Source organism: Plecotus auritus (genome assembly GCF_963455305.1).
Source record: "Plecotus auritus genome assembly, chromosome: 9".
Lineage (NCBI taxonomy): Eukaryota > Metazoa > Chordata > Mammalia > Chiroptera > Vespertilionidae > Plecotus > Plecotus auritus.
Genome location: NC_137783.1, coordinates 68,794,487 through 68,808,139, shown reverse-complemented (window position 1 = coordinate 68,808,139; position 13,653 = coordinate 68,794,487). Strand labels below are relative to the sequence as shown.

The window sequence follows — 13,653 nt, the reverse complement described above, 5'->3', positions numbered from 1 at the left end:
GAGCTGGAGCTGGGCGGTGTGCACCTCGGCCTTTGTCCCGCCTGGCAGTCTGCTTATTGGGTGATGGGCCCCACTGACGCTCCGTGCTCCCTTCACGTGGCCTCCCAGCCCGAGATCCTCGTGGACAGGTTCCCAGTGACTCTCGGTTCATAGTCTCCATAAAGAAAATGCTCCCAGCATCTTGATGGGTGTCTACCCCAGCCGCCCGCCTCGCCCCTGGGCAGCAGTGCTCCCCTGGGGTGGAGCGTCCTCGCAGGGGTGCAGATGGACGGGTGGCTGAGAACACCGTGGGGAGAGCTGCTCTCACTGCTTCACTGAGAGGAGGCAGCTGTGGGCTGTGCCTGGGCCGGCAGGAAGTTCCTAGGTTAACGGATGCAGGTTGCTGTCTGACCATTTTCTGTTTTCCTTCCCTTTATGGTCTTGGTGCCAGGATTTCTTGCCTCCCTCCTGTCTCGGAGCTGGTCTGTCTGGGGAGACAGGCGTTCCTGCGCCCTCGGGCACTCAGGATGTTCCGCCCGTTCGCGCTAGAGAGCGTGGCACAGCTCGCTGTGGTCCCTTCGGGGAGTCCAGAGGCCACTGGAGCTCCACAGGGCCCGCCTCCCGCCAGCTTGCTGCTGCAGAGGCTGATGGAAGCCCTCCCATGGCCGGTTTCACAAGCTGCTTGCGCTTGCCTGAGCCTTTGACCTTATTTCTCTCGCCCTAGAGCCTGTCCTGTGTCTTAGGCCTTTCGCAGTCACACCTTGCAAACGATTGGAGCCGCTAGGTGTCTGCAGAAGGAATGTAATGGCCCAAGATTAGCTCCGAGGCCCGAGGAGGGGGGCTGTCAGGCCTCCCCTGACGCTTCAGCCTGGGCTCCAGCCCTGAGGACCGGGGCAGCGCCCTCGCCAGCCCAGGAAGACGGTTTCACAGGGCGCTCCTTGTGTCCTGGCTCTGGGTGACAGCACAGGAGGAAGAGGGTAGGGGTGAGTGGCGCTGCATGGGGCTCAGTCAGGTGGAAGGGCTGCCCTTGTCCAGTGCTTGAGACAGATGTTCCCTCTCTGCCTATCCGTCTGTCCACCCGTCCATCGGAGCAAAGGCCGAAAGCCAGCCTCACGTCTGCTGGCTCAGCAGCTGAACAGATCGGCAGAGTTCTGATTGCCCAGCCTGATTCTTGATTAGAACCAACAATCACCGTGAGAGGCGCCTCCATGCCGCCTCTCCCAGGCCCTCCTGCCCAGAACCAGCTGGGGGGCCGGAGGCTGCTCAGCACCTGCTGTGGGCCACTCCTCACCTCTGACCCTTGGTGACTAGAAGGGAGCCATCCTCACCTCTGGAGGCTGAAGAGGCAAAGCTGCTTGTGGGTCAGCAGTCCACGTGCTCTCTGCCGGCACGGGGCAGGGGGGGGGGGCTCCTTTGCTGTTGGGGTGAGAAAGCCCGAGGGCACCCCCCCCCCCCCCCCCCCCGCCCCTGCTCTCAGCATTTAGTGTCTTGGCCGTGACCTGCTGAGCATGTGGCTGGGCAACTATGAAGTACCTCCTACGCCTGCTTCCTGGCTGGGTGATTTAGGGTTTTTAACCTTATATATCTTTTCCTTTATTTAAAACAAAGCAATTTTTAGCACACTGAAGAAGAAAAAAAAAAGCTAAACATTTTGTGCCTTTCTAAGGCAGAGCTGTACCCCAGGCTGCATTTTAGAGCTTAATATGGACATAACAGCGTCTCCATTCTGTTCTGAGTGTCACAGTCCTGGGAGGGCAGTGCTGGGTGTGGCTGCAACGCTGGGCCAGTGCTGGGCCCTCTCCCGCCACGCCATGGGTGGGAGACTGGTTCCATCAGTTCTCAGCCTGCATGTGCTCTGGCCACAGTGTCCCTGACCCAGGCCTGCCGGTCATTCAGGTGTCCCAGCCTCCAGGCCAAGGCAGCGGGTCAGGCCTCTCCTGGAGGGTGGTTTCCCTTTCCCTTTGGTGGATCTTGACCTGCCTCGACCTCCTGCCCCCGGCGGAGCCTTCAGACTCAGAGCAGTGAGCAGCGAGTGCCTCTCTGGGAGAGGCAGCAGAGCTGTGACCACAGCCTGTCCTCAGAACTGATCTTAAAAGTGTCATTAATATAAGAAACTTTATATTAGTAGTATTTAATCTTTCTCACTTGGGAAGAATAAGAAAAACAGAAGGTAAATATTCCTACGGAGAAGAGCAGAGCTTTAAGATGTGTCCATGTTCAGGTCTGTCATACTAATGTTATTTATTAATGTTTTCATTTATATAGTTAACTAAAGAGCTTTTTCAAGCACCCACGTCTGTAAAGTATTTTTAAATAAAGTTTCTTTTTGTTGTAGTTGATCTGAGCGCTTGTCTTTGGTGGGGATGGAGGGTTGACACATGGGGGAGTGGAGCCCCTGTGCCTCAGCAGGTCTGTGCCGCCCCTCCCCACAAGGCTATGTGGCCCCAGGCTCTCGGCCCTGCCCCTGAGCAGGGGCCACCCTGGGGGCTGGAGCTGTGCCTGCTGCTGGCCTTGGGGCAGGTTCCTCCTGGTGCCGGTCCATTTGGAGCCAAGGCGCTGTGGTTCCCGCGGAGAATGAAACGTGTGTACGGTTTCCCGGACAACTAAGCTTTATTTGTGTGTGTGTGTGTGTGTATAAAGGAAACTATTTGCAAGTTTACACACAACCTAACAAAACCACACACACACAAATACATACTATACCCCAAGTTCTGGCCCATTTCCCAGCCTCCCTCTAGGGCCCTTCCTAAAGGGGTCAAGGTCCATCAGCTCAGCTCATAGGAGTTTGGTGCTAGGGTAACTCTAACCTTAATCCCCTTAAAGGGCCGCAGGGACCCCCTCTCTGTCCCCTACTCTCACCCTTCAGTCGTGATCCGGGAGCCAAGTGAACAGCTCAGGGCCTGACTAGGAAGCAGCAGCTCCCTCACTGCTGGGACAATGAGCGCGAATATGAAGGGATGACACCAGTTCCTGGATCCACCCAGGGAAGGGGGTCACAAACGGGGCCCTAGCAGGCAGGCAGGCAACTGCTTCCAGACACTGCCAGGTCCACGGTGGAGCCTGCATGCCTCCGGCCCCAGTAGAGCGCCTGGCTCAGCCCCTCCTGCAGCCACACAGCGGAACTGGGAAGGCAACTGGGGCAGGAAGTCCCCTGAGACAACAGGCCCTTGACTCCCTGGCTGTGGGCAGAAGGCGGGGGCCTTAGTCCATCACTGAGCAGAGATGTTCTGACGGAACTCGCCCCCCCTCCCGGACAGAGGCCGCTTGGAGTGAGTGCCACTCCACACATGGAGTGTGGTCCCCGAGGAGGGGCCGCCAGGGCCCTGCGCCCTGGTCCCAGCCAGTCCACTGGCCCTGCAAAATGGGGGCGGGGGGGGGGAGAGGGGGGAGGGAAGGGGTGCCCTCTGTTGTCCGTGGTAGAGGCTTTGGTGACCATCCTGAGTGCTGGAGCTGGGCGAGCAGGGGCGGCGGCAGGAAGGGGCAGGAAGGGGTACAGCTCCACGCTAGTGCCTCAGTTCGACGTATTTCTCCCCCTGCGAAGGGGAAGGAGGAGAGGAGCATGGAGACATGACGAGGCAGGGGCGAGCACCAGCAGGGAGGAGGCACCCGAGCAGCAGCTGATGAGCCCAGCGGTGCAGCAGCCGCAGGGCGGACAGGAGGTCTTGGCCCCCAGGTCAGATGGGCCCCACACAGGTCACACCTCTCGGCCTGAGCCACAAGCACTTTTGGAAACGGTGACGGCGATGGGAGTGGTCTTTGCTCTCAGTGCCGGGAGCCACCCTGTCCAGGTCCCTCAGCCACTGGCCTGGCCCTACCACCTGTGAGTGTTAGGAGAGGAGGTGCGGCCTGCTCCGTCTCCAGCGGAAGGACGGAGGGCAGAGTTAGTGTCAGGGGCGGGCGGACGAGGCCCGTGAGCCCTATGCGCCAGCCCTGGCGCTGGGCAGGCCCTGGCCGCAGCAGCCGCTCCTACCTGGTCTCCGGGCGCCCTCTGGTCAGCGCGGCTGCCCTGTAGGAGGCCCATCTCTTCGGGGGGCTTATCTGACTTAACTTCAACTACAAATGTGCTCTTATGAGATGGGGGCAGCGTTCTGGGGGGAGGAAGGGAAGCAAGAGGTTGGCAACTGAGGGGGCAAGGGAAGGACAGGGCTCTGGGGAAGGGCTTTGTCTTGGGGGGGTGGACCCAAGGGACGTGGTGCTCTGGGGCTGGCGCGGGGAGCGGGGGGAGAGGCAGGTCATGAAGGGAAGGGAGAGCGTGATGGAGCGTGGCCGTGGCAGTGAAGCAGAGAGCACGCAGACCCAGAGTCCCCTACTGCTCCTAGGGGTGAGGGGCCGCAGTCAGGCCAGCAGGGGACCCGGGAAGCAGTGAGCTGGGTGATGGCGATGCAGGCAGGGGCTAGGATGGCTTACATCTCCTGTTTGCCCGACCGCCCGCAGGGCAGCTTGCCCTTCTTGTAGAAGAAGCAGAGGACAGCGCCCAGCAGCGCCAGGACCAGCAGGCTCACGGTCACGGCCGCGATGACCACGCCCTTGCTCTGGGGCTCGGGCAGCTTCCTCTCTGTCCCACAGAGACACTCGGTCACCCCTGCCCCGCTGCCCCGCTCCCATCACTGCCCACCCAACCGGCTGGTGGGAGAGGGGCTTCCGGGGGCAGCGGGGAAGAATGGGGTGCCCGGTCGGGCTCTGCTCTCGCCGGCCCAGCTCACCCGTGGTGGTGCCGTTGGCTCTGACGTGAGGCCCAACAGTGGCAGTACTGAGCCCAGTGCTTCTGTTGGAGGCTGGGGGGAGACCCACGAGAGGGATGGGGTGGAGGTTTGGAAACGCAGGAGCCCAGGCCCACGCGGGGTGGGGGGGCAGGCCTTACCCAGCTCCAGGAGGATGAGCGTGGTGTTCCTGCCCAGGGCGTTGGAGGCCACACACTCAGCGCCCGTCTCCACCAGCTCCGGGGTCACGCGGACACTCAGGAGGCTCAGGACGCTCTGTGGGCCCTGGTCGTGCTCGCTGGCCTACAAGGAGGAGCAGCGGCTCAGGGGGGGGGGGGGGGGGGGGGAGGGTCGGGAGCCCACAAGGCAAGACGCTGCTCACCCTGCCACCCATGCTCCAGGAGATGGCTGGCCGCGGATGCCCCGACGCCTCACAGGTCAGGTTCAGCAGCGCGTTCTCCCGCACCCACACCTTCCTCTCCTTCAGCGCCATCCACGGGGGGCCTGCGGGCAGGGCGGCTGAGCCACACGGCCGGCCCCTCCTCCCCCAGGGTGCCCGGGGAGGCTTTCTGTCCTCCAAGGGCTTGCAACACCCCACGTGCGGCGGCTCCCCGCCCGATCTCCGCTCAGGGGGCCTCACCGAAAACGGCCACGCTGACCAGCCGCGTGGCGTTGAGGCCGGGCACGCGGGGTGCGGAGGCCACGCAACGGTAGCCACCCCCCGCCTCCCTGTTCAGGTCGTGCAATTCCAGCACTGGCCCCTGCGCCAGCACCCGGCCTGTCTGGGGAGAGAGGCGGGTCAGAGGCCGCTCCCGGGCCCGGCACCCTCCAGGCCCCCCCGGCCGCCCCCGCCCCCTCCCGGCCTGTACCTTTTCTCTCAGCCACTGGAACTCCAGGGCTTGGCTGCTCTCCGCCCCGCAGGTCAGAGTGAGGTTGCTGCCTTCGTGGGCTTCAGGGGCCGCGGGGCGCACCCAGACATCAGACACATCTGGGGACACAGCAGTCGCGTCGGCTCAGCGCGGGGCAGGGGGGTCGCCCGGCCCCGACCCCGGCCCGCCCCCCGCCCCGCCCCGCGCTCACAGTCCACCCGCAGCTCCTGCGGGGCGCTCAGCAGCGAGGCCGTGCTCTCCAGGTCGAGGCCCTGGCACTGGTAGCGCCCGCTGTGCTCTCTCCGTGCCGGAGCCAGGACCAGCACCCCGTCGTCGTTGGTCGTCTCCTCCACCGTCTCCCTGGTGCTGGGGTCCTGGGGCGCAGGCGGGGTGAGTAGAGGGCACCGGCCTCCGCCCCGGCCCCGCCCGCGCCCGAGCCTCTGCCCCGGCCCGCACCTGCTTGCTGAGGCTGAAGTGCGGCGGAGGGTTGCCATCCGCCAGACACCGGATCTCCACGCGGTCCCCTTCCGTCAGCGGCCCCGCGGGCTTCACCTCTAGCCACACCCTCTCCGCTGGGTCTGCGCAGCAAGGGACGCCCTCAGCCGCCGCCCCCGCCCCCGCCCCCGCCCCCGCCCCGCCGGTGGGGAGAGTACCGTCCTGGCGGCACTCACAGAAGACGGGGACCGTGACCTCCCGCGACTCCTTCATGTGGCTCCCGCTGGGCAGCCGGTAGCTGAGCTCGCAGTAGAAGCGCGCGTCCCGGTCCTCCTTGCGCAGCTGGGCCTTTAGGACGCTCCGCAGGGTGTACAGGCCGCTGGACTCCGCGGTCTGGGACGTCTGGATGTGCACCCCTGGGCGGGCGGGAGGGGGGCTCGCCTCGGCTCCGCCTCCACCCCATGGCTGACTCCCGGGAGATCTGAGGCCCTCTCTGTACCCGCAGAGGACCAGGGAGCGCTGCAGACTGAACCACAAGGGCTTCCAAGCCTCACCGTCCAAAGGAGAGCGAAGCTGTGCACAGTGTGCGACACAGTGCCATCGGGACCGGCCTCCCCTCGGCACCCTCCCCCCCTCCACTCGGCACCCCACGCTCAGGACCTGGCAACCCTCGCTGGGGCTGTCCCGTGCTGGTGGGATGTTAGCAGCACCCCGACCTCTACCCACTAGATGCCAAGGGCACCCCTCCATTCGTGACAACCACAAATACCTCCAGACACTGTGAAATACCCCGGAGGGGAACAGATGGCCCCTGGCTGAGAGCCACTGATTTAGGTAATAAAAAACAAAAGCCTCTATATTGCTAGGTTTGTATACATATGTAGGGAAGTACACACACTCAGAGCAGAGATTAATTCCAGGGCAGGTGAGTCTGGGCAGGGTATGAAAATAGCCCTGGCCCACAGACTGAAATCAGTCAGATTCTCTGTCAAAGGCACATGCCTCGTACCTCAGTTGCAGGCTTTGATCCCCAGCCGGGTTTGGCGCGCGGGGGGGGGGGGGGGGGGGGGGGGGGGTGCGAGAGACAACCAATTGATGTGTCTCTCTTACATCGATGATCTCTCTCACCCTACCTCCACTCTAAAAACCAATAAAAAAAATCCTCATGTGAGGATTAACAACAACAAAAAAGTTTACAACCTTATGAAAATATCTTCAAGTATCACTGTGCACTTTTTAAAAAATAAAAGTAAAACATAAGGTGGTTTTCAAAGGCTGAGGGCTGCTTACGGTTCTTCTGCTCCTTTAGAGGCCGTCCATTCTTGTACCAGATGACTTGAGGGACGGGGTACCCATTCCTCCCCACACAGGTAGCAACCTAAGAAGGGCAGGGTGAGTCTCCCTGCCCAGACCTAGCTTAGCCAAGCCCCACCTCAGCTCCTCTTCCCACCTGGCCACCTCTTCCCACCTCACCTCCTCAGGCTCCCTGCTGTTCACGGAAATGCCCAAGGCATTGGCCTGGATGCTCGGCTCCTCTGGAGCTTCTGCACAGGAGAGAGACAAGGAGAGGCCTGGAGCAGCGCTCCCCCACCCGCATGCCCACTCCACCCGCCCCCTCCACCCAACCCACACTGCGCACACTCCATCTGACCGCACTGCCCACCAGACACTCACTGTAGACGCGGAGCTGGAGGCGGTGCTCCTGGGGCCGAGGGCGCTTGCACTGGCACAGGAAGACACGCTCATCGTGAGGGGTTACGTGGGTCAGGGCCAGCGTAGATCCTGTCTCCTGGAGGCTGAGCCGGTGCTGGTACTCCCCGGGCTCACTCTGACCATGGCCCTGGCGCACGCGGAAGATGAGTGTGGGCTTCTCCTTGTGGACCTAAGGGGTGGCGTAGGGGAGGTGGGTCCTGGGCCACAGGAAGGGGACAGCCCCCCCGCCCCCCCTGCTGCCGCCCGCTCTGGAGCCTTGGCACTCACAGAAAACCAGTCCACGTGGCTGAAGTTGCCCTGGGAATGGGAGGGGCCGCACTGGAGGAGGGCTGTGCTGCCCACTTCCACCTCCACCAGCTCAGGCTCAGGCGGCTCGGCCTCTCCAAGCACACCTGGGGCAGAGGACACCCAGCAGCTGCTTCAGCTCCAGCTGCTCCCCATCCCTCCTCCCACCCTGCTCCCTGCAACTGCTCTTCCCACCGCGTCGCGGGTCTGAAGAGGGCACAGTCCTCTCCTGCCCTCACCACTCTCTCCCCTCGCCTTGGGCAAGCCCTCTCCCAGTTCAAGGGAGTTGGATGGTCACCTCTGGTCATGGGAGCAGAGACCCAGAGTGCCACGCACCTCCCAGACGAGGCTGGCAGAGGGGCCCCGGGCTCCAGGCCAAGAGGAAAGCCCCTTTCCTTCCGGGCCCGCCCCCAAGTGAGCTCAGAGGGTGGGAATGCAGGGCATGTGCCAGGCGGGGCACACAGGCCCCTTTGTGCCCCACACCCAGGAGAAGACCACTCCTCTCCCCTTTGCCCCCAAGCCCCTCCCACGTCCCCACAAGACCCACTGGTCCAAAGCAGCACCTCCAGGAACATCCCACACACTCAGGGGACCCCATTCTGGGAATCTTTAAGTATTGAGGGGTCACAGTCTTTCCCAGGGGTCAAGACAAGGCCAGGCAGTGGGCAGGGGTGACGTCAGTGCTGCCAGCCTGCTGCCCTGCTCCATTTGGAGGTGATGTCACTGGACCCCATCCGCCTGGACTCGGGGATCCCGTCCTTGGACTCGGGGACCCCACCTGCTGGACTCCGGGTTGTGGCCCTGGCCTGGCTCCCAGACAAGGACAGACGGAGTGGTCCTCAGCCCGCAGCAGACGCCTGCACCCTAACCCTGGCCCACACCCGGGAGAAGGTCTAGGAGGGCAGGACAGGGCGGCTGGATCTGCGGAGGCTGCGGAGCCTGATGGGCCCTTTCCCCCAGAAATGCAGTCCGCTCGGGAGGCGGCAGCCCGCTGCCCCGGGAGGCTGCCGGCACCGGGCACACGGCCAGCGAGCTGGCACTGCCCGGCCCGCCCCTCCCCAGCCGGACGGCGGCTGCGACAAGGAGAGGGAGCCCAGGGAGACTGTGCCCCAGCGCTGCGCGGACCGGGAGCCGAGCGAGGCTGTCCCGGCGCTCTCCCCACCGAGGGCGGCCCCAGTCCCGGAGGTGGAACAAGTTCGGGCGCTTCCACTCTGGGAACCCTCAGCCCTCATCTCTGCCACCTGTTTTCCGTTCCCCGGTGGAGGTGCAGGGACCCCCCCCACCTCCTCACCCAGCCCCTGCCCACGTGGAGAGGGAGGGGCCGCGCACCCCAGCTGAGAAACTGCCTTTTCCTGTGGCGGCTGAGCGGCGGGACCCTCGGTGCCCCGAGGGCGCTCTGGCTGCGCGCCTGCCATCGCTCCGACCGCGGCCCCGAGCAGAGCACCCGGAGCAGAGGGAAGTCCTCCTGCGCCCCCAGAGTCCCCGCCACCGCGCCCCCAGTGGCTCGGCTCCCCCTTCCCCGCCCCCCACTCGCTCCCGGACTCCGATCGCGGCTGCGAACGGGCTGAGAGCGGCGCGGGAACCCGAGAAAGAGGGCGCACGCCGGGCGGAGCTCCGGCCATTGGGCTGCGGGCCCCAAGCGCCCCTACTCACCGCGGGCGCGGCGGCAGCAGCAGGCGGCCAGCAGGAAGGCGCAGAGGAGCCGGGGCAGCCGCATGCTTCCCCGCGGAGCGCCGACGCAGAGTGCAGAGGTCCGCGCCCGCCCGCCGGCGCTGACGTCAGGGGAGAAGTGGGGAGGGGGGGAGGCGAGCGGAGGGGAGAGAGGCAGGGGAGGGGACGGGGGGGGGGACAGGGGAGGGAAGAGGAGGGCAAGGGAGGGGAGAAGTAGGGAGGGGAGGGGATGAAAGGGGGCAGGGAAGGGGAGGGGAGCGCAGGAGAGAGCAGGGGAGGTGGGGGAGGAGAGGGGGGGTGGGGGTAGGGGAGGAGAAGGGGTGGTCAGGGAGGGGTGGGGCCTGAGCTCCCCGCGGCCCCGCCCCGAAGCCCCCCGCCCCTGTCCCTCCCTGGCACCCTGGGCGGGGGGGAGGGGACGGGACGCGCACCCCACAGCTCCCGCGGGGCTAGGGGAGTAGGCCGCCCGCCCTGGAGGGTGAGCGGGAGGGACAGGTGTCTCGGGCGGCCTGGAGAAGCTGCCGAAAGGCCAGAGTCCCGCGGTCAGATCCCACAGCCCTCACCCTCCGCTCAGCCTCGACCAGCCGGTGCAGCCCTGGGGGCCTCCTGGCGGAGGAGCCGCTGACGGGGCCTCCCCTTCAGGCTCCCTCTGCCCCCGCCTCCCCCCACCAGATCTCGGCCACGGCTACGAGAGACCAGCCGGCCACGGGCGCGTCCCAGAGCCACCGCACTGGTGAGGCTGCCCCTGCCCGGACTGCCCCCACGCCCTGGTCCTGGCATCTTTGAGGGAAGAACGCCGAGCGGACCCCGCAGACCCAGAGGTACCTGTGTGGGGAGTGGAGACGGTGCCTCGGGCTGTCCCTTTGAACCCAGGCTCGCAAGTCCGTGCTGGACTGGACGAAGGAGGGAGTAGCTGGGTTCACAGGCCGAGGCAGTTCACGGCCTGGAGAATCTGTTTCTGCCCCTTTGCTCATGCAGGGCCTAGCCGGGACTCAGCTTCCCTTCGCCTGAATGAAAAGAGGGGAAGAAAGGGGTAATGGGTGCCAGGTCTCCAGTTTGACCCCAGAAAACCTGTTGTGATTCCTGACAGTTGAAAGGGCGCCACCCCTCTCTACCCATCACCGCAGGCTCCCCGACACTCAGGAGCGTGGCTTAGCAGCCGGGGTGGATGTGGAGGAGGCATCAGATCCGCCATGCAGCGCAGCCCCCTCTTCCCAAACCCTGCTCTCATGGCCTCTGAAACTGAGGCTCTGGGGAGTGGGACGGCCTCCTGCCTCAGAGAGATCCCTCCCCCTGGCCTCCGGGGCTTCTTCAGCGCGGGGGGGGGGGGGGGGGGTCAGATAGGGCCTGGCCGGGCAGCCTGCACCCTTTGGGGGAGGAGCAGGGCGATGGGCAGGTGACTGGAGAGCAAGCCCTGGGGTGGTGCTTTGATGACGCAGGGATGACTAACAAACCACATCAGCTCCCATCAGTCTCCAGCGGGGGCCATGCAGCGTGGCCAGGCCCAGACCTGGAGCCAGGGGGGATAGAGGAGGAGGTCCCTGTCTCCCCATCCCCCAGGCGAGTATAGGGTCGGGCCCAGGCCCTGGAGGGGAGCGGATGAGCTTCCTGGTCTGCAGGGTCAGGAGTGGGAATGGCTGGAGGATGCTGACAGCTCTGCTCCCCTGCCCCACCCCCTTCCCCTCACTTAACACAATTAACTCCTCCTCCTGCTCTCTCGGGCCTGAAAGCAATGCCCGCCAACCACCAAGGACAGTCAGTGCGGGAGTCCTTCCGCCTGGAGGAGGACGAAGCCAGTGGGGTGAGAGGCGCTGCCTCTGCAGTGAGGGGAATGCAGGCAGAGCCCCTCCCTGCAGCCCCATCCCACAGGCTGTCCTTCACCAGCGCCAGTAGCAGCCGAGGTGGTCTGAGTGGCCAGGGGCAGACAGCTTTGGGTGGCTTTACTAGGGGCATTTCAGGATTCCAGACTGAAGAGGCAAGACCTTGGCAGGGACTCCAAGGGGACTGGGAACAGAAGAAAAGGGAGTGAAGACAGAGCAGGACAGATGGAGCGGAAGGTGTTGGGGGTCTGCTCCCTGGGCCCTCCCAGCTGCCAGGAGATGGGGTTCAGCAGCTGCAGGACAGAGAGAGGGGCCTAGGTAGAACCTGCAGCAGGAGGATGGAGACCCCGCAGCAGGACCAGCAGGCCCCGGGAGGCAGGCGAGACTCGCCTGGGCTGAGTTGGAAGCGGGCTTGCTCAGATAGAGGCCGAGGTCAGAAGAAGGTGCCCCTGGTGAGAGCCCTGACTTGCTTGATTTCCCTGCCGAAGGAAGGGGTGGGACAGCTGCCACCCTGCACCCGGACAGCCAGGGGGTCTGGGCCGCCCGTCACTACTCAGCCAATTCAGCAAACAGGGGTGAATCATATGAGCGTGTACTCCAATCCTACGGGCAGCGTTGGAGAGCAGCAGGTCACCCATAGAAATCTGCTCTGCCCCCATAAGCCGCTGCTGTATTGGGTAGAAGGATGAAGATTACATGGGAAAGGAGGCATTACAGGCATGGGAAAGTGGGCACGGATAATCAGTACAGGTTACAAGTCATGGGGGCTGGGGAGTCGCAGAGGCGGGAGCCCCGGCCCAGATCACAGGCCGCAGGGGCTGGGGATGTAAAGAGCAGGTGCCCCCAGGACTAGATTGTCTCAGCCCCGAAGCTGTCAATCTCTCCACAATGACAGGCAGCTCTCCGAAAGACGGACCGTGTTCCCATGTGAGCGCCAGGTCCCAGCGCCTGCAGCTCCCAGCCAGGGGAGGAGGTGCTTTCTACTCAGAACAGACCCATCGCGGCTAACAGGGCAGGATTGGTAGTTCTTATTTTATTTCTTATAACTAGTAGCTAGTCCCCAATATTCTATTTCTGCCCCTAACACTCCTGCACCCCATAGTCGACCCAGACTACTCAGAGATGAGAGCACCCAGTGTGTGGGAGGTCCGAGCTGCGTCTCTCTGGCTGTGACTGGGGCTGTGACTAGGGCTGGGTGGGGTTCTGGGGCTGCAGCTAAAATCCCCAGGTGGGTGGGACTTCCACTTCATTGTGAGGAGAAGTGGTGCCCAGCCCCAGGGGCGTTGGAGGTAAAAGGACAAGGATGGACCTGTGCCCCCCCCTCCTCCCCGCTGGGCAGAGATTTGACCCCAGGATCCCTGCCTGGCCTCCAGCATCCTGGGCACAGTGACCTCCCACCCCGCCTCTGGTCCGGGACCTCCCGGAGGATGTGCGAGGACAGGCTGGGCTGAGGAAGGAAGCTGATAAAGACACGTTTGCAGCTGCAGGGAGAAGGAGCTGGGGTGGAGGGGGTGGCCCGGCCATTTCCACAATTAAGGAGTCTGGGGAACCCCCTGGGCCGGCCAGACTGGGCTGGGAGGAGGTAGGAGAACATTTCCAGGATGGGTCTGCGTTGGGAGGAGCCAGTGCTGAGCGAGTTGGGGGCGGGGGGTGCTGCTTGCCGAGGGCATTGCGGGGCAGGAAGCCGGATGCTGGGGGCTGGAGGGAGATGTGGGGAGAGATTGAATGGGGGGAAGCAGCCCCATTCTGGCCGGATGCTGTCTCCCCGTCTCCTCCTCACCTCGCACCTGATCAGGCTGGAGGAGGCTCCTGGATTTAGGTGCCCCAGAAACTATGGGAGAGGAGGGGGTGATGGGGGGCTGCAGGGGCTATTTTTAAACTTGGAAAAAACTTGAGTGAGTTCATCTCCACCCCAGCTCGGCAGCGCAAAGGCCCCATTGTCCCGGCGCAGCGAGGGGAGGGGATGGACAATGGGACTTATGTGGGGCAGGCACAGGGGCGGGGCGGGGGGTGTCTTCTCACAGCTGGCCCACTGCGCCGGGGCCAGCCGGGCTGGGGTGTGGACGGGGGCCTCCAGCACACAGCGCCCCTATTGGGGAGCTGGGGGTCTCTGGTGTCCCCCGCCCATCCTGGGGAGGCGGCTGGGGCGGGACTCCCACAGCCTGGCTTTCCCAGGGCCTGTTC

General features: G+C 64.2%; 1 protein-coding gene across 6 annotated transcripts; it reads right to left on the bottom strand.

Moving 5' to 3' along the window:
• Positions 1–2,203: 2,203 nt before the first annotated feature.
• MCAM (melanoma cell adhesion molecule) lies at positions 2,204–10,901 on the bottom strand. 6 transcript variants are annotated; one of them, XM_080642164.1, is made up of 18 exons: positions 10,765–10,901; positions 10,475–10,656; positions 9,635–9,753; positions 7,964–8,088; positions 7,658–7,865; positions 7,457–7,527; positions 7,274–7,361; positions 6,220–6,399; positions 6,005–6,126; positions 5,760–5,922; positions 5,549–5,667; positions 5,320–5,461; positions 5,062–5,183; positions 4,841–4,982; positions 4,683–4,754; positions 4,387–4,534; positions 3,950–4,067; positions 2,204–3,512 (listed from the first exon to the last, which is right to left on the bottom strand). In XM_080642164.1, exons 2-18 carry the CDS (start codon positions 10,621–10,623, stop codon positions 3,483–3,485), a joined length of 2,118 nt encoding a protein of 705 aa, XP_080498290.1. In that variant the 5' UTR covers positions 10,624–10,656; positions 10,765–10,901; the 3' UTR covers positions 2,204–3,482. The 6 variants fall into 6 exon arrangements, with proteins under 6 accessions (XP_080498290.1, XP_080498288.1, XP_080498291.1 ...); XM_080642162.1 differs by lacking the exon at positions 3,950–4,067 and having other exon boundaries at positions 10,765–10,888; XM_080642165.1 differs by lacking the exons at positions 10,475–10,656; positions 10,765–10,901 and adding an exon at positions 10,213–10,301.
• Positions 10,902–13,653: the final 2,752 nt, after the last annotated feature.

What these genes read in the sequence shown, in the direction of transcription:
- MCAM (XM_080642160.1), bottom strand. Translation starts at nt 10,623, where the DNA reads ATGAGCAAAGGGGCAGAAACAGATTCTCCAGGCCGTGAACTGCCTCGG. An exon ending in CTGCTGCCGCCGCGCCCGCG is followed by an intron (nt 8,089 to 9,634) that starts GTGAGTAGGGGC and finishes CCTCTGCCCCAG; the next exon opens with GTGTGCTTGGAGAGGCCGAG. An exon ending in AGCCAACGGCACCACCACGG is followed by an intron (nt 3,513 to 4,682) that starts GTGAGCTGGGCC and finishes TCCCCTTCGCAG; the next exon opens with GGGGAGAAATACGTCGAACT.